The 22,343-nt window shown below is 40.4% G+C and overlaps 1 protein-coding gene and 1 long non-coding RNA gene across 2 annotated transcripts in view; both read right to left on the bottom strand.

Annotated features, from left to right (window-relative positions):
- The window catches only part of LOC133228020 (uncharacterized), a 32,626-nt gene extending 26,297 nt beyond the window's left edge, over positions 1–6,329 (bottom strand). The window contains exon 1 of the long non-coding RNA XR_009730028.1: positions 5,943–6,329. This is a non-coding gene — a long non-coding RNA (uncharacterized LOC133228020). The remainder of the gene's footprint in view (positions 1–5,942) is intronic.
- A 13,528-nt stretch (positions 6,330–19,857) lies between these two features.
- Positions 19,858–20,435, bottom strand: LOC133227422 (small ribosomal subunit protein uS17-like). Its single transcript, XM_061381834.1, has one exon. The coding sequence runs from the start codon at positions 20,378–20,380 to the stop codon at positions 19,904–19,906; it is 477 nt and encodes a 158-aa protein (XP_061237818.1). The 5' UTR covers positions 20,381–20,435; the 3' UTR covers positions 19,858–19,903.
- Between the last annotated feature and the right edge of the window lie 1,908 nt (positions 20,436–22,343).

Raw genomic sequence — 22,343 nt, 5'->3', positions numbered from 1 at the left:
ACATGTTGTCAGAACAGGACGAAGTCAACATAATCTAGATTAATGTGGATGTTACTAGCTCGTCGGTGTCCAGAATGGATGGAAAATCTGGCACTGCCCCTGGCCAACAGAGCAAAAATTAGACAAGTTCTGAAAGTGAATGTTTTTTGATCTTTTCATACTCCAAGTAGCATTTCTTCACTACTGTGGATTGGGGAGAAGGTAGGATTATTCAGAACACATGGCGCACTAGGGGAAAGAGAACACAAAACACTTAAAACTCAACTCTGGTAAACATAAAACTTGTGCCCTGCCACCTTCAAATGCAGTTTTTCCAAGGTACAAATTTCATGGGTAAGTTCAGGGAACCAAAGGGACATGTGATCAGTTGGCAACTGAGCGGAAGCTGGTTCTGGATCCAAATTGTTTCCTCACATTTTCACATCCAGCCCCTTCCCTGCCACTGCATCACTACTTGGGTATGCCATGGTGTCATATTTAGCCTTCAGATTCTTTCATAAGAGCTGTCTTTACAGTCCTTAACAGGGAAATGACAGAAAATAAAGGAATACATGAGCTCTTCTTCCACCTTTCTACCACCCAAATAGATCCAATATCCCTCCTCTTTACAAAATTCTGCCCTAAAATGGTGCTGCCTCACATGTGTGCTGGTGAAGGAGGGTGAGGGTGGGAAAGAGGAGAGTTCAGGGTGGATGGTTCAGGTTATGGAGACAATGGGTTCTTTCAAAAAGAGAAAGAAATACTTAAAAAAAAAAAAAAAAGCCAGCTCTGTTAAATGACATTCAACTGAAGTCCCTTTCTTTAAACATAAACAGATGCATAATGTCCGCAAATCCTCCAATGGAATAATGCCTAAGTACCTAAAGGCAGAATGTGGCTGGATATCCAATGAGAAATTATGATTTTAAACATTCAGTTCAGTTCAGTCACTCAGTCGTGTCCAACTCTTTGCGACCCCATGGACCGCAACACGCCAGGCCTCCCTTTCCATCACCAACTCCCAGAGTCTACCCAGACCCATGTCCATTGTGTCAGTGATGCCATCCAACCATCTAATCCTCTGTCATCCCCTTCTCCTCCGGCCCTCAATCTTTCCCAGCATCAGGGTCTTTTCAAATGAGTTAGCTTTTCGCATCAGGTGGCCAAAGTATTGGAGTTTCAGCTTCAACATCAGTCCCTCCAATGAACACCCAGGACTGATCTCCTTCAGAATGGACTGGTTGGATCTCCTTGCAGTCCAAGGGACTCTCAAGAGTCTTCTCCAACACCACAGTTCAAAAGCATCAATTCTTCGGCGCACAGCTTTCTTCACAGTCCAACTCTCACATCCATACGTGACCACTGGAAAAACCATAGCCTTGACTAGATGGACCTTTGTTGGCAAAGTAATGTCTCTGCTTTTGAATATGCTGTCTAGGTTGGTCATAACTTTTCTTCCAAGGAGCAAGGGTCTTTTAATTTCATGGCTGCAATCACCATCCGCAGTGATTTTGGAGCCCAAAAAAATAAAGTCAGCCATTGTTTCCACTATTTCCCCATCTATTTGCCATGAAGTGATGGGACCGGATGCCATGATCTTAGTTTTCTGAATGTTGAGCTTTAAGCCAATGTTTTCACTCTCCACTTTCACTTTCATCAAGAGGCTCTTTAGTTCTTCTTCACTCTCTGCCACAAGGGTGGTGTCATCTGCATATCTGAGGTTATTGATATTTCTTCTGGCAATCCTGATTCCAGCTTGTGCTTCCTCCAGCCCAGTGTTTCTCATGATATACTCTGCATATAAATTAAATAAGTAGGGTGACAATATACAGCTTAACATACTCCTTTTCCTTGACGTACTCCTTTGGAACCAGTCTGTTGTTCCATGTCCAGTTCTAACTGTTGCTTCCTGACCTGTATACAGGTTCTCAAGAGGCAGGTCAGGTGGTCTGGTATTCCCATCTCTTTCAGAATTTTCCACAGTTTATTGTGATCCACACAGTCAAAGGCTTTGGCATAGTCAATAAAGCAGAAATAGATGTTTTTCTGGAACTCTCTTGCTTTTTTGATGATCCAGTAGATGTTGGCAATTTGGTCCCTGGTTCCTCTGCCTTTTCTAAAACCAGCTTGAACATCTGGAAGTTCACGGTTCACGTATTGCTGAAGCCTGGCTTGGAGAATTTTGAGCATTACTTTATTAGCGTGTGAGATGAGTGCAATTGTGTGGTAGTTTGAGCATTCTTTGGCATTGCCTTTCTTTGGGACTGGAATGAAAACTGACCTTTTCCAGTCCTGTGGCCACTGCTGAGTTTACCAAATGTGCTGGCATATTGAGTGCAGCACTTTCACAGCATCATCTTTTAGGATTTGAAATAGCTCAACTGGAATTCCATCACCTCCACTAGCTTTGTTTGTAGTGATGCTTCTTAAGGCCATTGCATTGTTATTGAGCTATAGTTAAGATAATAAAATTCATTCTTTCATTCAACTGACCTGCATTGAATATCTACTCTGTGCCCAGAGACTGTGCTAAAGGCCAGGATGTTCACATAGGTTAGAAGCCTGCACCCTGGAGGAGCTTATATTTTAGTGGAGGAGATAAGATAATAAAGAAATGTAATAAAATTTCAAAGACAGAAGGAAGGAAGGAAAGAAGGAAGAGGAAGATAAAGAAGGAAATGGTAGTGGAAAAGAAACTGCCTAAATCTGCTTGGGGAACTCTGGAGTGACTTTAGCGGATGACACTAACATGAATAATTAATGTGACATTAGCAATAATCATTATTGTTCTGTTGTACCCTGGTGAATCTGGGTTGACACATAATGGTATGAATAATATGGGTCAAATACATTAAAATACTCCCTTTTTAGGTTAGAAAATTCATTGCATTATGTAAAAATACCTAAAACAGGCAGTAAAGAATTGTCAAAAATGATTTTCTTGAACAGGAAGATCACCGGACAACAGAATTCCTGAAAAAAATTACAAGAAAGTCAAACTGTGCTGGTAATTGTGAATAATTGACTCTTTCAGGGAGTGTGTGTGGTATTTTATAAGAGAATTTAAAATAATTAAAACATTAGAATTAGAAGGGATATAGACAGATATCTGGGCTTCCCTGGTGGCTCAGTGGTAAAGAATCCACCTGCAACATGGGAGACATATGTTCGATCCCTGGGTCAGGAAGATCCCCTGGAGAAAGGAAATGGCAACCCACTCCAGTATTCTTGCCTGGAGAATCCATGGACAGAGGAGACGGGCAAGCTATAGTCCAAGGGGTCACAAAACAACTGGACACGACTAAGTGACTATACAATGACAAGACAAACATCTAACTTAATATTAGCATTCCTTTACTATGCATATTTGTCTACCCTTCTATCTGCCCTATTAGTCTTTAAGCTCTTTGAGATTAAGGCCTGTGTCTTATTTATTTTGAATCACAGTACTAAGCACTTCCCTGGTGGCTCAGAGGTTAAAACATCTGCCTGCAATGCGGGAAACCTGGGTTCGATCCCTGGGTTGGGAAGATCCCCTGGAGAAGGAAATAGCAACCCATTCCAATATTCTTGCCTGAAGAATCCTATGGATGGAGGAGCCTGGTGGGCTACAGTCCACGGGGTCGCAAAGAGTCAGACACGACTGAGCAACTTCACTTACTTACTTCACTTACTCATTTATACTACTAAGCAAGGAACAAGAGCTCAATAAGTTTTCTGAAGGAAGAAACTGAGAAGTTATTTATTCAAACCCTTTATTTTAAAATATGGAAACTGAGCCTCAGAGTTATGAAGGACTAAAAGACAAAACAAAATTTTTCCATGATAAACACAAGCTTGGAACCCAGATCTCTTGACCCCAGGCCAGGTTACTCTCTGTCTTATCATATTACTCATCTACAGTCAATCCCTAATCAACAGAACATGTAGAAAAGAGTGTTTTGATCACACAGTTTCTAAAGTTCTGTTTTCTTCCTGTAGCTTTCCCCCACATTTTTCACCACCTCCATGTAAATGCAAAAAAAGAGAAAAACCAGAAAATTTAAATCTCATTTTCAAAATGTTGCTGATCATTGAAACTCACCTCTGACATTGTCCCCAGACCCCATAGATCCCTGACAATTGGACGTCCTACAAAGTATGTGAAACTAGCCCAGTTTCCATGTTTTTTCCACTTTCCACTGTGGATCATCAACAGGATTCTATTTTAGGACAGAAATGCTTTTCACTGCCCCTCAAATCATACCAAAGTAGGTGGTTTTCTACTGAATCAATTCTGCATAGCAAAAAACACTGCATCTTACTTGTTCTTCCAAGCGGTAGAGGGCCTTTCTCTTGGCCTGATACTGTTTTCATCCCTGTATTCCTTGTACTATGATATTGATGGTGGTGATGCTGCTGCTGATTTTTATTTTCTATTTGTCTTTAGTTGATATTGAATTTTACCTTAAGGATTGCAGGTTAAATGTTAAGACAGTAGAGGAACTAACTTTCTGAGAGTTTTCATTTATAAAGAAATAAAGCAAAAAGTTAGGTCAAAATATCTTGACATACAGTCTTTCATCTAATCCACCTAAGGCAAGGAGTTTTTAATTCTTATTTTACAAGTGAGAATACTAAGCTTCTGATGATACTCACACTTGCACAGCTAATGAATGGTGGAACTGAGACTCCAATCCAACACTTTGGGTTCTAAATCCATTTGGAATCTTGTCTAGCACAAGGAAGGGCAAAGGATAATGAGCAAAATCCAGCAGATGAAAATTAAATTTCCTTTAGGAGGAAACTACTGGAATCAAATAGATTGCTAAATCATTTTTGTGTCAAGCTCCCAGAGTTAAAACTGAATTCTTAATCTCAAACTCACTCTCCATATAGGGCTACCATATTGACCTTGGGAAACTGTAGAGCTGGATCATTTTCATCACTTAGCAAGGAGGAAAAAAAACTAAAAACAATAAAAAGGTCAAGCAAGTAGAAGGATGTTTTGACTCTAGCTGGTGTAGAAATAGATGCAGAAAAAAAATCAGAAGATGTGAGCCCTCCCTTGTGAGGCTCCAGTATTCATTTGTCAGGGTTAAATTTGATATCAGATCCTAAGTGTGTATTACATAAGATTCTGAAAACTCAGAGTTCCCAAGATGGTGGTTCCTTCTAGAATATCTTTCTGGCTACAGAGGTATACAGTCCTAAAAGCAGAAGGATACTTTATCAAGAAAGCAGAAACCAATGCACCATATTGAATTCCTGAATTTTACAAAGTTTTCAACACTTGACTCTTTTTCAATTGTGAGACATTGAGATAAATTTGAATCTTAAACTTACTCCATTGGGCTCAGCTGTTGATCCATTTATGAACAAACAATCTGATATTCTCACTCAAAAGGGAGGCACTCTGACAGGAATCTTGTCCCAAGAAAACTTGCTCTTTTTTTTTTTTTTTGACTCATTAGAGATCTCAATACCTCTCCTAAGAGCATTACTTATTTTCCAGGGTCACACAGACCTTAAATATTCAATTACCAGAAAAAAAAAAAAACAACAACAACAACACAGCAACTGGCATTAGAAACACTGAATCTACAGATGGCTTAAATGAACATTCTGGGAATTGCTAGAGCCACTCAATATTCTCCAGAGGGCATTAATAACATAATTCCTAACTGCTGTAATTTAATTCATTACATACTACTGAGCACCAGATATATGCAAAGTGCTACACTAAGTGTAATAGAGAGAAAACCACGGTCCCTGCTCTCAAGGAGTTCACTGTGTAACAAGAGACAGCAGACATGCTTCTAAGAGACTATAAAACAAATCAAAGTACCACAAGAAATGTCACAGGACTCCAACAGTCAATTTCTGCTCCTCTTTTCTACCCTCAGATTACCTCCAAAAAAGTTGATGTTAATTTCTACTATAAAAAGGAGCACCAAGAGTCTTCTGACTAGGTCAGATTCTACCTCAGAATCAAGGTTCTCTTCTTTGAGCCTGTTCCCCCTCCTGCTTTGGTCCTCCTTCTTGCCTCTGGCCCTTTCCCAGGCCCTCCTCTCTTTCTCTCTACCTGCCGAGACTTTAGGCTATTGGTCCTGCTTCACTCTACACTGTTGGTTCTATGACCTCTTGATTTCTGTTCCTCTGCCCAGGTTTATTCCATTGCTAGGTTACAACATATGATAACATTGTCTGTGACATATGATAACATGCTTATCTGGATTCTGGCCCTTGACACTGGATCCTTAGATCTGGTTTACACCTAAGTCTGCCTATGTCTTTTCAACCCACACCTAATTCCTGCTCCCTGTCAAACTCTTTGACACTTCAGGTACGTTGGTAGGATCTTGGAGGTACAGAATAAATCACTGAGCAATAAATCTAACCAAGTTATTTGAGCAGAGATAATTAAATTATTTCTGTCAGTTAAATGACTGAGGATCCTCTTTTGAAAAAAGGATCCATGCTGTGAACTGAACCACATAAAAGGTCAAAATCACCAAATTTAACATCCAAACATGGGAAATGTGTGTTATGTAGAAGCAGCTATGTCCTGAGCATTTTAATCTCGATGTCCCAGTGTAACATAAAATCATGTATATAGGAGCTCAGAAGAATTTCAGAGGTTGTCTAGTTAAACCCATACCCAGTAAAAAAAAAAAAAAAGAAGAAGAAGAAGAAGAAGAAATCTGTAGATCACCCTTCTTTAGGAAGCTCTTTGACCTCATTTATCCAACCCACACTTATTGATCATCCTCTATGGGCCAGGTTTAGTGCTATAGCAGGAACTATAAAAGTGAGCCAAATATCTAGGCCTCAAGAAGCTTCCAATCAGGCCAGGGATAGACATGAGACAAATAATTATAACACTGTGTGATGAATATTGTGATAGAAATAAGTGCAGGACTCTGTGGGAACTCACAGCAGTAAAGAATGGAACCTCACTGAGATCAGCATACTTACGAGTAAGAAGTGAGATTAGAAATGGATTTCCAGTACAGGAGACTCTTGGGAGGAACTGAGTCAATCCTAGGAGGTTAACAGGTATACAAGGCAGAGATGCCACCAAGCACAAGGGCAAGAAGGCATAAGGAAGGAAGAACAGGAGAAATACGCAAGAATTAGATAATAAAAGGCCATGTCCCTTCCAACAAGAAGATTGGATGGTACTGTGAGGACAGTGGGGAACCACTGAAGGATGCTGAGTGGAAGAATACTTGAAAATGTTTGCATGTCAGAAAAAAAGAAATGGCTTCAACAATAACATAAAGGCTGGACTAAAGGAGTGTGAGACTGTAGTAGTAGAAAAACTAAGCTTCTAACGCGTCTGATGTAGAGAAGTATGGCAGGACTGTGTGAGGTCAAGCCCAGAGCCAAGGCAAAATCCTGAAAAATAGACAGGAAAAGGAAGCAGCAGCACCTGGCCAGTGTAGGAGCCAGCAAGATGGGTCACAGCCTCTGATCAGAACCCAGTTAACTTCACACATTCCGGTAAGTCCATACAAGTGCCCAGGAATACAGAAACTATATCATTCACAGTACCTAGGTATCTTCCTTCAAGTCTTTGGTACAGATATGCCCAAGACTATACATTCCCACCCCTACTCTCAATTTGTAGGTGTCTGCTAGATCATTGCTGGTCAATCTTACCTCCTATGCTTACAAGAGAATGTGAAATTGTGTAGTTTCAAGAACATCAGTCTTGCATTGGATCCCATTTTTCTACTTTTATCGTGGATCTGGAGTTTACTGAATGAAGAGACAACTACAGGAATCCAAATTAGAAACAAGAGCCTAAATCAAGGCAGATTAGGTGTGACAAAGACAGAGAACAGATTAAAGTGGCATTTTAAGGAAAGAATTGGCAAAACTCATGGGTAACAGAAACTGAAGAAGAAGGCTGACTGTAGATACCACCTGCCTAATGGATCAGCAGTGCATGACTGCTCAGTCATGTCTGACTCTGTGTGACGCTATGGACTGTAGCCTGCCAGGCTCCCCCTACCATGGGATTCTCCAGGTAAGAATACTGTTGCCATTCCTTCCTCCAGGGATCTTCCCGAGCCAGGGATCAAACCCATATCTCTGCATCTCCTGCATTAGCAGGCAGATTCTTTACCGCCGCATTACCTGGGAAGCCGCCTGCCTAATACCTGCGTTAAATGGAAACACTGGTGAAGGGAAGGCTTTCCAGACACTGAATTACTATGAAGAAGAAGAGACATTGTTTCTTTCTGAGGGCTGTAGATTCTCTGCTGGCTTTGGATTAGGTGCAACAGTGATCATCTTTCACTGAAGTTGGCTTAATTGGGGCCCACTTACCCTTCAGAAAAGGAAATGTACGTAACTTCACACAGTTTTTTCTAGTCTTGATTTTTGTCTTTGGGATTTACACCCTACATTACAACATTCACATTATGTACTGACAGCATTTGATCCTGTAGAACTGGTTTATGGCCATTCTCATCATTGACTTTCTCATTACTCCTTACTTTTTATTGCATACCAAATTCGGGGATTTCATATTAGGGGAGTAAATACATGTTTAAAAAACTTCCAACCAATTGATTTTTCCTTCCAGCCTTCAATATTATCTGGTCACAAAGTGAACCTAATAATTTTTATCCAAAAATCTGGTACAAAGGAGTTATCCTGGATGGGCCTCTCCTGAAGCCTTTGATTAATCCCAGGCAGACTGTGATGGAAAATTCTGTGCCGAGTTTTGGAGGTCATGCAAAGAAATGCATATGTGTCAACCCTGCAGAAGTATCATCTGCATTCCAGCAGCAAACTGTTTTGGAAATGTCATCCCTCAGAGGATTTCATGCCAGAGCCAATTAAAGTCATCATAATGAAGGGTGGAAAGATGACACAAATGGTCAGAAAAAAAAATCACAAAGTGTTAGAACTGAAAGAGTGATTAGACATGATCTAGTCTAATGCCTTCATTTTTAATGGTGGAAACTGAGACTGAAAGAGCTAAAAAAGAAAAAGGCAAAAAAGCCCTGGATCGGTAGCACTAACAAGACTTCAGATCTCCTGGCTCCAGGCTCAGTTCTCTTCCTATTGCACATTATCACTTCATGGGATCCCAGAGCTGTACATAGCAATGCATTCTGGCCGAGTTTCAGATATGCTAGCATGTGGAACTAGGCGCCCTCCTGTCCAGAGGTCATCTATGTGCACCAGGCTATTAAGGGTAACTGTCATGGAATGTTTGTGGACACTTAGATAAGAATCTTGCTGCATCCTTTTACTGGTATGGGCCTAGGACCCCCATGGGAAAGAACTTGAACTGTGTTCATAATTGAGGTCCAGACAAATACAGACATTTCTGATAGATTGGGGAGGTCCCAGGGGAAGCTATGCTCCAAACAGGGACAACCAGGCCACTGAAGAAAAAGTTACCATAAGTGAGGAGGAGTCTCGGGAGGGACAGACTTAGTATCAAGGCCTGAGTGTAGAAAAGGGAGCTGTTATTCTGGGTACAATATGAGACTATCCTTAAAACACTCTCCATCTAACCCCAACCAGCCCCCTGGGATGTCTATAAGGCAGAAGAGAACTACAGGAAAACAAATACACAAAAGAAATCAATCACGCAAAGGCATCTGCGTTTCTGACAAGAAAATGACCTCCCCGGAGGGCTGGATGATGAAAATACAAGATTTTACCATGAGGGAAAGACCCCTCTAAAGGGGAAAGACACAAGAAGGGAAACAGGTTTCCTCACCAGCAAAAGACTCAGAGAACAAACATGAGCAGAGATGGAGAGAAGCTCCCATCAGACAGCAGTAAAAAGAATAGACATTTCGAGGGAAGTGGAGGTTGAGAACAGGTCATAACTGTGCGAAGTGCATAGCTGGCATCTAGCATAGCTGTTGTGGCAGAGCCAAGCTGATAGCATCAAAGTGGCTAGTGGCACAGCCAGAGGCAGTGATTAGACACACCCAAACTACAGGGGTTAAGAGATGGGCAGCAGCAGCACTCTGTCCATATTAGCAGCAAGGCTGACCTGTGAGAGCAGCAAGATGTTTTAACCGAGTCATAGCCCAGATCAGGGAACAACAGTAGCTGGAGCAGATACACTACTTAATTGTAAGCGTTCTCGCTGCCGTATTCCACACACTTAGCACTTGCTTGATACTTAAAATAAGACAGCAAGTGTTAACGTTGCAGGTTGGCTTATCTAGGAGGAAGAAGACTTCTGTGACAGCAAGTTGTGTGAGGGATCTTTGCTGAGGAGCCCTCTTGGGATTGTAGATATCTACAGGAGCAGATGATGATAGCAACATTGAACAGAGAGAAAAATGAGCTTGTGGGAAGTCACAACAAAATCCTCAGCTGATTGCATGGGGAGCTTTGGAACTAGGATGGCCCACTGAGTGATCCCGAATTGGGGCAAGGGGTGGGCCTTTATGAGCTTCCCAGCTGACCCTAGTGGGACAAATTGTTCAAGTAGTACAACCTAGAGTCTATAAACAAATGGGGACTTAAAGCATCCAGGCTCCATTAAGACTCTGAAAGGTTAAAAGAGTCATTTAGTCCAACCTTCCACCTCTAGAGACTAGATGTCTGAGTGCCAGAAGAGCCCAACTGCTAGTTTTCTTACATCATTCCGTGAAGAAAAAAAAAAGTATGGATTCATGGGCCTATGACTCACCTGCTCTCCATCTCAGAACTCTGCCTGATAATGGAAATTTTAACCTAACAGAGATCCAAATATCAGCTTCTTAATGGCCTGGAAAGCATTTCAATGATTTGCAAAGCAGGGGTCTTGATAACTGTGCCAGAGAGGATAGCTTATTCCTGAGGCTAACTGGGGCCTGTATTTTCCATCTTCAATATATACCTTAGAAACTACACACTCACGTGTGCCATGGGATCCCACAGAGCAGACCCTGGAGTCCCACACCCATCTGGACAAAGAGCCTGAATGTCTGACACATATGGTAATCACCAGCCTCTTTCAAAAAGTTTTACATGATGACCTGCCCCTAGTAAAGCAAGGCCTCAAAAATACCCTATGCTATACTATGCTAAGTCACTTCAGTCGTGTCCGACTCTGTGTGACCCCATAGACGGCAGCCACCAGGTTCCCCCATCCCTGGGATTCTCCAGGCAAGAACACTGGAGTGGGTTGCCATTTCCTTCTCCAATGCATGAAAGTGAAAAGTGAAAGTGAAGTCGCTCAGTCGTGTCCGACTCTTAGCGACCCCATGGACTGCAGCCTACCAGGCTCCTCCATCCATGGGATTTTCCAGGCAAAAGTACTGGAGTGGGGTGCCATTGCTACCCTAGACTCTAACAAAGCAGACTGGTCTCTTCCATGAGGAGAGGTAAGCAAATTAAGAGAAAGGGGATAGAAGTATTGGTAGAAATGTCCCTCTTTATTCTAACATGGGTCATAGATGGGAGGCATGGACTTCCCCAAACCCCAGGACAGTTGCTTGTCAAGCCACTTTTTAATCATCTCCAGAATGAGAGGTGCACAGTTCAGTAAGAAACCTATTTTGTTACTGACGTCCCTTATTGTTAGAAAGTTCTTCATCATTCTGAGTTGAAAATTGGTCCCATTTAGTTTCTACTTCTCACTTGTGCTAATTCTGCTGTCTAGGATATCTGAGAGTATCTGTGTTCCCTCTACTATCTAGCAGTCTCTACCAAACAGACTCTGATTCTCCTTCCCATACACTGCCTAAGCACATTGGATAAATCTCCATGACAATATCTATCTGATTATGTTGCTAATATGTGTGGTTCTAAAAACGTTGTTTTCTAGACCTCACTCCATGGGTTGATTCAGTAGATCTGATGTGAAGTCTAGGACTCTATTTGACAGATATCCAGGTGTCCAAAGAACTTACTTCTAGAAACACAGGCTTAGACTATGAGGTTCTTAAGAGTAGAGATCTTTTCATATTTGCTTGTGCATCTCTAGCACTTAGTAGCGGGTTCTGAATAAACCTTTATTGAATGAATGAAAAAACTGAACATGAAAAAAAAGTGAATGAAAAATTTTAAAGATAGCTATCATTGACAAATTATCTGTAAGTCTTTCCCTTTTCAGAATCAATGCATCTAGTTTTCTTTACAACAGACCCTTCATAATTCTGTCACTCTCCTCTAACGCACTACAGTGGTCAATATTTTTGTCTAGAGCCCTGCTCTACAACAAGACAAGCCACTGCATTGAGAAGCCTGTGCACCGCAACTAGAAAGAAAGCCTGCATACAGCAAAGAAGACCCAACATGGCCAAAAATAAATGAATAAATTTTTAACGTGGTCTCTGAAGTCCAGTTCATCTTCCACGTGTGGTCGGTGCAGGGAACAGCTACCTCCCTTGAGCAGAATATGAGAATGCTTCGAAGACAGTCACGGGTTGGCCTACACTGCACTTACGTTCATCTAAAACATCTACAAACCACCCTGCCTTGAATAGAAGCAGTTGAGTTTTTAAATGAATCGTAGTACTTTTCTCCTAGTATTAAACTTCATCTTATTATTTTCAGATCATTGTTCCAGTCGGTCAAAAGCCTCATGAATCTTGATTCTATCATCCAGTGTATTAGATATTCCTCCCATCTTTGTCATCTGAAAATTTAGTAAGAGATTTTTCTGTGTCTTCATCTCCAATTTTAATAAATAAAATATTAAAAATAACAGTGACAGAGCCAGAAACCTGAAGTATGTCTTTAGAGACTTCTCTTCAAATGACACAAAGCTCTTAAACATTGTTTTTGAGTTATGGCTATTGTACCAATTATAAATCCACGTAACTGTGTTTCATTCAGTCCTTACTTCTTGTCAACAAGATACAACGAGAAGAACCTGATGTTCTAGAAAGAACTCAGCCTGAGAAATTTGAGTTTGTTCCAAGTTCTAGCTGCCTTGAACTTACTGTGTGAAATTAGGCAATACAGTCTTTCTTTCTGGTCTTTATCCATTCAAACAAATGAGGAACTTGAACTAAGTGATCTCTAAGATCCCCACTAGCTCTACAACTCAACAATTCCTGGTATCTCGGTAAAATATACTGCTTTCAACACTAGTAAACCCTCAGAAAGTAAAAGATATTGCTTTGGCATTACTTGTTGCCAGCACACTTCTACTGGTTTCCAGTGAAAACACCATACTTTCCTAAGTTCCAAAAGCTATTTGCTTGCAGTCCTATCTCCTCTCAGTGGCAAATGGAAATCAAGAGACTCTGATATTGGACTGAAGTTCAAGAATTCTGGGAGTTGGCATAGGCATGGGGCCGCTTACCTGCCAAGCCCTGAATATGGGCATGGACAGATCTCAGCATAGGTAATCATGTGAATTGACATCAAAGCCTCCCATTGTAATTTCTGATGTCTATATGCTCCATTATAAAAGTTAAAATGTTTGCCTCCCTCAAGTGTCTGGCAAAGCTCTGCTTTGCCATTTTTTTTCTCAAAGATCATTAGGAGCAGTTACAGGCACACATTTCCAAGTTCATGATTTATCTCCTCTTGGCCTAAAGTAGTCAGATGCCCTTTTGAATTCATCTCATTCTTGAATTCTTCATTCTATCTTTCAATTTGTTAATCCTTTTCTTTAAAAGAGAAAAATGAAGAAAATAAGACTTAGGCAGGTCTGTATTATCCTCTGTTAATAACCTGTATTAACATTGCCTCACCTACTTTTAAACAATCGAATAATCTTTTAATATATTTCTTGCTTCCAAATTCCATTTTTTCAATCTTCATGCTACCCTTTCAGGTCCTTTGTGATAGGATGATCTTTTGTTTGGTGATGTGCGTGAGAAAAAGACTAACTTTGCAGATGCCAAGTTGAAAAGCAGAGGAGCCATCAGGCAGAAAGGAGGAACTCTAAGCATTAGGACCAGCAGCTGTTTGAGAAGGCCATTTCCGAGTCCTCAGAGAAGCTCCCAGGAGATTAAACCACACAGAGGCGCTGAGCTTCAGAGGGCAGACCAATAAAGACATGTGGCTACCAGAAATTAAATCCACTTAAGTTCTCACAGATGGGCAGGCATTTAAAAACCAATTTAGTCCTTTCTTCTGAAAAACAACCAGATTCATGTTTCATTTCATCTTTGCTCTGAGATTTTTTTTTTAATTTATAAGGGCAAATAAAATCAAATTATGTCATTTATTTAACAAAGATATCTTAATATAAAAGAAAAACCACAGGATGATACAATCTAGTGTTATATGCCTGGCTCTCTATTACTTTTATAAAGATCTGCACAGAGTCTAGCCTACTTTCAACAAGCTCCATTAATAATCTAGGACTTCCCCAGTGGTACAATGGCTAAGAATCTGCCTGCCAGTGCAGGGGGGCATGGGTTTGATCCCTGTTCTGGGAAGATCCCACATGTTGCAGAGCAACTAAAGCCTATGGGCCACAATTACTGAGCCTGCCCACCACAAGTACTGAAGCCCACATGTCCCAAAGCCCGTACACTGCAACTACTGAGCCCATGTACCTAGAGCCTCTGCTCCATAACAAGAGAAGTCACCACAATGCAAAGCCCATGCACCGCAAGGAAGAGAAGCCCCCAGGAGCTGCAACTAGAGAAAGACCGAGCGCAGCAACAAAGACCCAGTGCAACCAAAAGTAAATAAATAAATCATTTTTTGAAATAAATAATCTATTGTAACAGTGCAAAAAGCAAGCATAATTCCCAGGAGAAGTTCATTTTCTAAAGAGTTCACTGTCACAAAGAAGTTAACTATGAAGAGTGTGAGATTCCTATTTGGTAACCAAAAGATTAGACAGCAATGAACCAAAAGAAGACACAAAAACTTAGATAGGTTTTGGTTGTATTTTCTTACTGTCTTCTTCTTCTTGAAGCACCATAATTGCAGTTATGTTGTGCCATGCTAAGTCACTTCAGTCGTGTCCAACTCTTTGTAACCCTATGGATTTTCTCCTGCCAGGTTCCTCTGTCCATGGGATTCACCAGGCAAGAATACTGAAGTGGGTTGCCATGTCCTCTTTCAGGGATCTTCCCGACACAAGGATTGAACCTGCTTCTTTTAAGTCTTCTGCATTGGCAGGAGGGTTCTTTAATACTAGCACCACTTGGGAAATAATTGCAGTCATCTACAAGGTATATTTTTTCATTCTGATCCTAGATGCCTGTGATTAGAAGGCTGAATGTCGAAGAATTGATGTTTTTGAACTGTGGTGTTGGAGAAGATTCTTGAGAGTCCCTTGGACTGCAAGGAGATCAAACCAGTCCATCATAAAGGAAATCAATCCTGAATATTCATTGGAGGGACTGATGCTGAGGCTGAAGCTCCAATACTTTGGCCACCTGATGTGAAGAGCCAACTCATTGGAAAAGACCCTGATGCTGGGGAATATTGAAGGCAGGAGGAGAAGGGGACGACAAAGGACAAGATGGTTGGATGGCATCACCAACTCAATGGATATGAATTTGAGCAACTCCAGGAAATGGTGAAGGACAGAGAAGCCTGGCGTGCTGCAGTCCATAGGGTGGCAAAGAGTCAGACACGACTGAACAATAGCAACACAACAGAGTTTCAGCCTGATGCCAGATTTTTTGACTTTTAAGGTGAGTCATTATTTTTCTGGACCACTTAGCTGTATAGAAAGTGAAGAGCTATAATATTTTATTCAAAGACCTCCAAATTTTTAATTTTTTTCCTCAACCCAAGAGGAACAATATAGCTAGTTTATTTTTTTTATCTTTTTCTGTTGGAGTATAGCCAATTAACAAGCAATGCTGTGATGGTTTCAGGTGAAAAGCAAAGGGACTCAGCAATACATATACATGTATCCATTCTCCCCCAAACTCCCCTCCCACACAGGCTGCCACCAATGTTGCTAGTTTATACTGATTTTTCCACAGTTTACTGTGATCCACACACTCAAAGACTTTGGCACAGTCAATAAAGCAGAAATGGATATTTTTCTGGAACTCTCTTCCTTTTTCCATGATCCAGCAGGTGTTGGCAATTTGATCTCTGGTTCCTCTGACTTTTCTAAAACCAGCTTGCACATCAGGAAGTTCACAGTTCACATATTGCTGAAGCCTGGCTTGGAGAATTTTGAGCATTACTTTATTAGCGTGTGAGATGAGTGCAATTGTGTGGTAGTTTGAGCATTCTTTGGCATTGCCTTTCTTTGGGATAGGAATGAAAACTGACCTTTTCCAATCCTGTGGCCACTGCTGAGGGGTCGCAAGGAGTCAGACACGACTGAGCGACTGAACTGAACTGAACTGAACTGATACTGATTTTTCTTACACTGCTCCCAAAGTAGGATAAATAGCTTTGTTAATTAATTAATCAAAACCCATGTGTTATACAAGTAACCTATAAAAAATATACAAATAAAGGCCCAAGTTCATCATCTTTAGCAATAACCATAAAAGAGGAACCTGGATTTCTAATAAATTATCTTCTTACAGAGTAGAAGAATTACAATCTGACAAAAGGGATTTCCTTCTTCCACAAAACTATTTTATACAATTGTGCTCAGTTTTTGTGGACCTTCAAAGGATATACCACTAACAGGAATCAAGAGTAACTTCCTCAACTTGATAAAGAATATCTACAAAAATCTTACTGCTAGCATCATATTTAATGGTGCAAAACTTGAAGTTTTCCCACTGATATCAGGAACAAAGCAAGGATGCCCTCCCTCACCAGTGCTTCTCAACGTCATAGTGGAGTCCAGGCTAATGAAATAAGACCAAAAATAGAACATGTATTAGGAGGGAAATAAAAGTAACACTTTAGGAAGAAAGAAAGAAAACTATCTTTTTTCACACAGATGACGAGAACATTTATATATGTAAAAAATCCAGAAGAATTAACCAAAAAAAATAATAGACTCCTGGAACGAATAAATTATTATAACCAAGTGGCACTAAATAGTGAGAAGAATATACAGTGACAAAAACTCTCATTTGTTGCTGGAAAGAATACTAATTGGCACAGTCACTTTGGAAGACAGTTTGGTCATTCGGTGGTTTCTTATAAAACTAAACATACTCTTACCATAGAGTCCAGCAGTCACACTCCTTGATATTTGTCTAAAGGAATTGAAAACTCATGTCCACACAAAAAAAAAAAAAAGCCTGTATACAGATGTTTATAGCACTTGACTCATAACTGCCAAAACTTGGAAGCAATCAAGATGTCCCTTGGTAGGTGAATGGATTAGTAAATTGTGGTGTATCACACAATGAGATGTTATTTAGTACCAAAAAAAAACACAAACAAACAAATGAGGACTTCCCTTGTGGTGCAGTGGATGAGAATTCACCTGACAATGTAGAGGACATGGGTTCAAACGCTGGTCCAGGAAGATTCCAAGTGTTGTGGAGCATCTAAGCCCATGCGCCACGACTACAGAGCCCTCACTCTAGAGCCCACAAGCCACAACTACTGAGGCCTTGGGCCACAACTCCTGAAGCCCATGTGCTCTAGAGCCTGTGCCCTGCAACAAGAGAAGTCACTTAAATGAGAGGCCTGCGCGCTGCAACGAAGACTAGCCCTCACTGGCCACAACTAGAGAAAGCCCATATACAGCAATGAAGAGCCAGTGCAACCAAAAATAAATAAATAATTTTTTTAAAAGATCATATATAAAAGAAGTGAACTATCAAGCCATGAAAAGATATGGAAGAAATAGAAATGTATATTACTAAGTGAGAGACGCCAATCAGAAAAGGCTACTATAGGACTCTAACTTCATGACATTCTGGAAAAGGCAGACCTATGGAGACCATAAAAAGATATGTAGTTCCCAATCATTAGGGGGAAAAGAAGGATGAATAGGTGGAACACAGAGGATTTTTAGGGCAATGAAAACCACTCTGTATCACTATAATGGTGGCTACATTACTATAAATTGATTCAAATCCATATAATATATAACACCAAGGATGAACCCTAATGTAAACCATAGACTTTAGGTGATAAAGATGTGCCGACATAGGTTCATCAGTTGTAACAAATGTCTGTCTATCGTGGGGAATGTTGATAATAGGGGAGGCTATGTGTATGTGAAGCAGGAGATACATGGGAAATGTCTGTATCTGTTTAGTTTTGCTGTGAACCCAAAACTACTCTAAAAAATAAAGTCTATTTTTAAAATAAATAAAATTATATATCATATATATATTAAATTTCCACATTCTAAACTATGGAACTTTTAAATGTAAATTTATTTAGGGAAAGGGTTTTTGCAGATAAAACTAAGTTAATGATCTCAAGTGGAGTTCACACTAGATTATCCAGATGAGCCCTAAATCCAATGACAGGTATCCTTATAAGAGACAGAAGAGGAGAAGACACAGATGAAAATGCCAGGTGAAGACAGAGGCAGAGGTTGGAATTATGCAGCCACAAACCAAGGAACATCTGGAGTGATCAGAAACTGGGAGAGGTCAGGAAGGATTCTTCCCTAGAGCTTTGGAAGGGGCACAACCCTCCCAACACCTGGATTTCAGACATCCAGGCTGCAAAAATGTTAGAGAATCAATTTCTATTTTTTTAAACCACTAAGTTTGTGATAATTTTTTGCAGTAGCCAGTTGAAGCTAATATATCAGTTTAGCATTGGATTAGGCGAGTTTCAAAGATTCAAGTCTTCCTTTCCTTTCTACCCAGGACAATCCCCTTCCTCCATCATCAGAACCAGCAGTCAAGTCTTTTTTATATCACATTGCTCTAAACCCCAGCTTCCACCAATGTTTCCTTTTCTGACTCTTCTACCTCCCTCTTTAACTTTCAAGTACTTGTATGATTTCACTGGGCCCATCCAGATAATAAAGTATAACCTCCCTATCTCAGGATCCTTAACTTCATCTGTGAAGCACCTTTTACCATGTAAAGTAACAGATTCACAGGTTCCAGGATTAGGATGGAGATATCTTAGGGGTGGGGAGAGTGCAAATGGGTCCCTGGATAAATCCATCACAAAACTAGAAGACAGGGAACACCACAAATCACTAAATAAGAAATGAGAGAAAGAGAACTAACAACAACTACAAAGTCTGCATGGCATCAGGATCTACACAGAGGAAAACAGCAGAGTGTCTAGTGCACTTGAGAATATGAGAACTCCAAAATCCCCAATAGATGCTCGCTGGAAAGGGCGATGGGCCAACTTAAGGTCAGTAGCTGAACTGGGAGAGGTCCACTGTTCAGAGTACAGGGAGTACACAGTAAAGTATGAAGAACCTGGATCCATCTAAGCTGCGTGAAATCTTGAAATTAACAATCTAAAATACTTACCCAGGATAAATCTCAACAGAAAGGAGAAATTCCTAAGACTATTCAAATACAGAATGAAGGAGAAACAAAAGCAAAAGGAGAGAGGGGTTAGGGAAAGACAATAACAGAAAACATGAGTCTATTTGTCAATTTCTTTGTGAAAAAACAGATGTGGAAGCTCGAGTCATGAAATTTGAGAAGTTATCTTGGCCCATCCTATGATCCTGAAAACAGAGAAATATTCATTTTACTTAAAGTAAGGCCCAAGCAAGGATCATAATCAAAACCCATATAAGATCATTTTAAAAAGAAATAAAGAGCAGAATACCATCCTTTTAAACAATAAAGTGCTCCAAAAGGTTATGGGTACAAAACATAAAAACTGTAACCTAATGTTTCAAAATGAGCTAAAAATCAATTAAGAAAATTATCAAAGTATTGAAAGAACACATACATCATAAGTAGAATCCTTAGGAAAAAATAGAACTCAGAAAAGAATATAAATAAAATAATATATAATATCAGTAATTACAACTAAATGAGAAGGGGCAAATGAATAGATAAAATAGATAATGCCTTAAGATAAATAGAAAATTAAAAGAGTGAACTTTTTATTTATTTTTTTTTTTTGGGGGGGGGGGGCGGGAAACAACTTTATTGTGTTTGGGGCAGCAGGCAGAGGTCCAGTCTCAGAACTTCTGGAACTGCTTCTTGGTGCCGGCAGCCTTGGTGACCTTGAGGACATTGAAGCGCAGAGTCTTGCTCAGGGGCCGGCATTCGCCCACTGTGACGATGTCGCCGATTTGGACGTCCCTGAAGCAGGGAGAAAGGTGCACGGACATGTTCTTGTGGCGCTTCTCAAAGCGGTTGTACTTTCGGATGCAGTGAAGGTAGTCTCGGCGGATGACGATGGTCCTCTGCATCTTCATTTTGGTCACCACGCCAAACAGGATCCGCCCTCGAATGGAGACATTACCCGTAAAAGGGCATTTCTTGTCAATGTAGGTGCCCTCGATGGCCTCCTTTGGAGTCTTGAAGCCCAGACCAATGTTTTTGCAGTATCGAGGGAGCTTTTCTTTGCCAGTTTCTCCAAGCAGGACCCTCTTTTTATTTTGAAAGATGGTCGGTTGCTTTTGGTAGGCACGTTCTGTCTGAATGTCCGCCATCTTCCCGGCTGCCTGAAAAAAGGAAGGCCGCGGCGGCGTCCGGGTTTCCTTATCGACTGCAACTTTTTAAACTAAAAAAAAGTTTAGAAATTTCAATGCCAGCCTAGATGGATTAACAGAGGCCAGATGTACCATGTCATATGAACAGGTGAAAGAAAAAGACAAAATACATAAAACAATGATTATCAACACATTGACATCTAGCAATGAAGGGCATCTAGCATCTTTATTCTCTGAAAAAGAGAGAACCAACAGTAGCCCTACTACTGTCCCAGTGTACTGCCCAGGGACAGGATCCAGACCACAGGGCAGGGGGGGAGGACTCAGGAAGATCCCAGAGTTCTTCCCGTGGGGTTGGGTAGATAAGAGCTGGAAATCTAGGGAGGTCAAGGCAGCCAGAGTTCACAGGGGGACATGCTAGACAGGAGGGAGGGAAAGAGAGGGAGAGAGGTGGAGTGAGTGGTAGGGGAGAGAGACAGGGAGAGAAAGAGGATGAAGAGGGAAAGAGGAAGAGAGACAGAGATCAGTAAAGTGTCCTCCTTGAGTCTTCGTCTGAATATTGATCAATTCCTCCATGTAAGAAAACTACATAAGCAGGGAAAGAGATGCCTGAAAAGATTAGAAGAAACAGTTCTTGGGGGCTCTTGGGGAATGGTTTCTATTCCCACCAGTCAGAGTGCAGAATTCAACACAGGGCATGGGGTACAGTACTCTTTAAAACAGTTTTTGCCACAGTATTGTAGAAAAAGTAACCCTATGCTAAACACTGCTATGTCCCACCAAAAACAAACAAAAATTTAAAATCAAGCATATAGTATGAAACTGTTTCCAAGAAATCAAATGGTGTCACCAAAAAGGGTATTAATATTTATAATAGTACAAAAATATCCAGTATCCAACAAGGTAAAATTTACAATTAAAAATTACCAGACATCAAACAAAAAAAGAAAGTATGACCCATAGTGAGGGGAAAACTCAAACAAACTGACCCAGCAATGACACAGATAGAATTAATAGATAAAGAGATTAAGAAAATTATTATCCAATGGTGTACTGAAATCAGGTCATACTGGCTCAGGAGAGCCAATTTTTCAATTATTCTCAATTACTGGGAATTTTACAAGTCAGTTGTTAAATATGACCATTGTTAAAATTATATAGACTCACAATTAAATAATTTATAGTCAAAGCAAAGGTAACAAATACCAAAACTCATCTTGCTAATTTTTTTCTTACATTTTAATATGATCTATGCTTCTGAGGTTAAGATTATTATATTCATGTGGTAAAGATATTATGAAATACTGTGTTCTTATTTTGCATCTCTCCTCAACTCTACATTCAATGATTACATGTTGGTAGTTTGGAGAAGGCAATGGCACCCCACTCCAGTACTCTTGCCTGGAAAATACCATGGATGGAGGAGCCTGGTGGGCTGCAGTTCATGGGGTCGCTAAGAGTCAGACACGACTGAGTGACTTTACTTTCACTTTTCACTTTCCTGCATTGGAGAAGGAAATGGCAACCCACTCCAGTGTTCTTGCCTGGAGAATCCCAGGGACGGGGGAGCCTGGTGGGCTGCTGCCTATGGGGTCTCACAGAGTCGGACACGACTGAAGTGACTTAGCAGCAGCAGCAGTTTGAAATTAGCCAGAGTGGGATAATTTAAAGCACAAAAATTTGCAAATTGACAAATAAAGTCTGAGATGTTGTGAGGTTTTTGTTTTTTGTTTTGGCCAAAAAACCAGTTGTTAAATATTTGCCACCACATATAAATTTTAACTGTATACCCTATGTTAAAGAGGCTAGAGAAAATATGGAACATGTTCAGTAGAGACACAGAATATGTAAAGATAAGACAGATAGATAGATAAAATACAGATATTTTAGAGATAAAAATCATACCGGATAAAAATAGAATTTGATTAGATTAGATTTTGAAGAAGAAAAGATTAGTGATCTG

The sequence above is a fragment of the Bos javanicus genome, chromosome 16 (genome assembly GCF_032452875.1).
Source record: "Bos javanicus breed banteng chromosome 16, ARS-OSU_banteng_1.0, whole genome shotgun sequence".
Classification (NCBI taxonomy): domain Eukaryota; kingdom Metazoa; phylum Chordata; class Mammalia; order Artiodactyla; family Bovidae; genus Bos; species Bos javanicus.
Note: the sequence above shows the minus strand (reverse complement) of the source record. Positions and strands in the feature narration are given on the sequence as shown.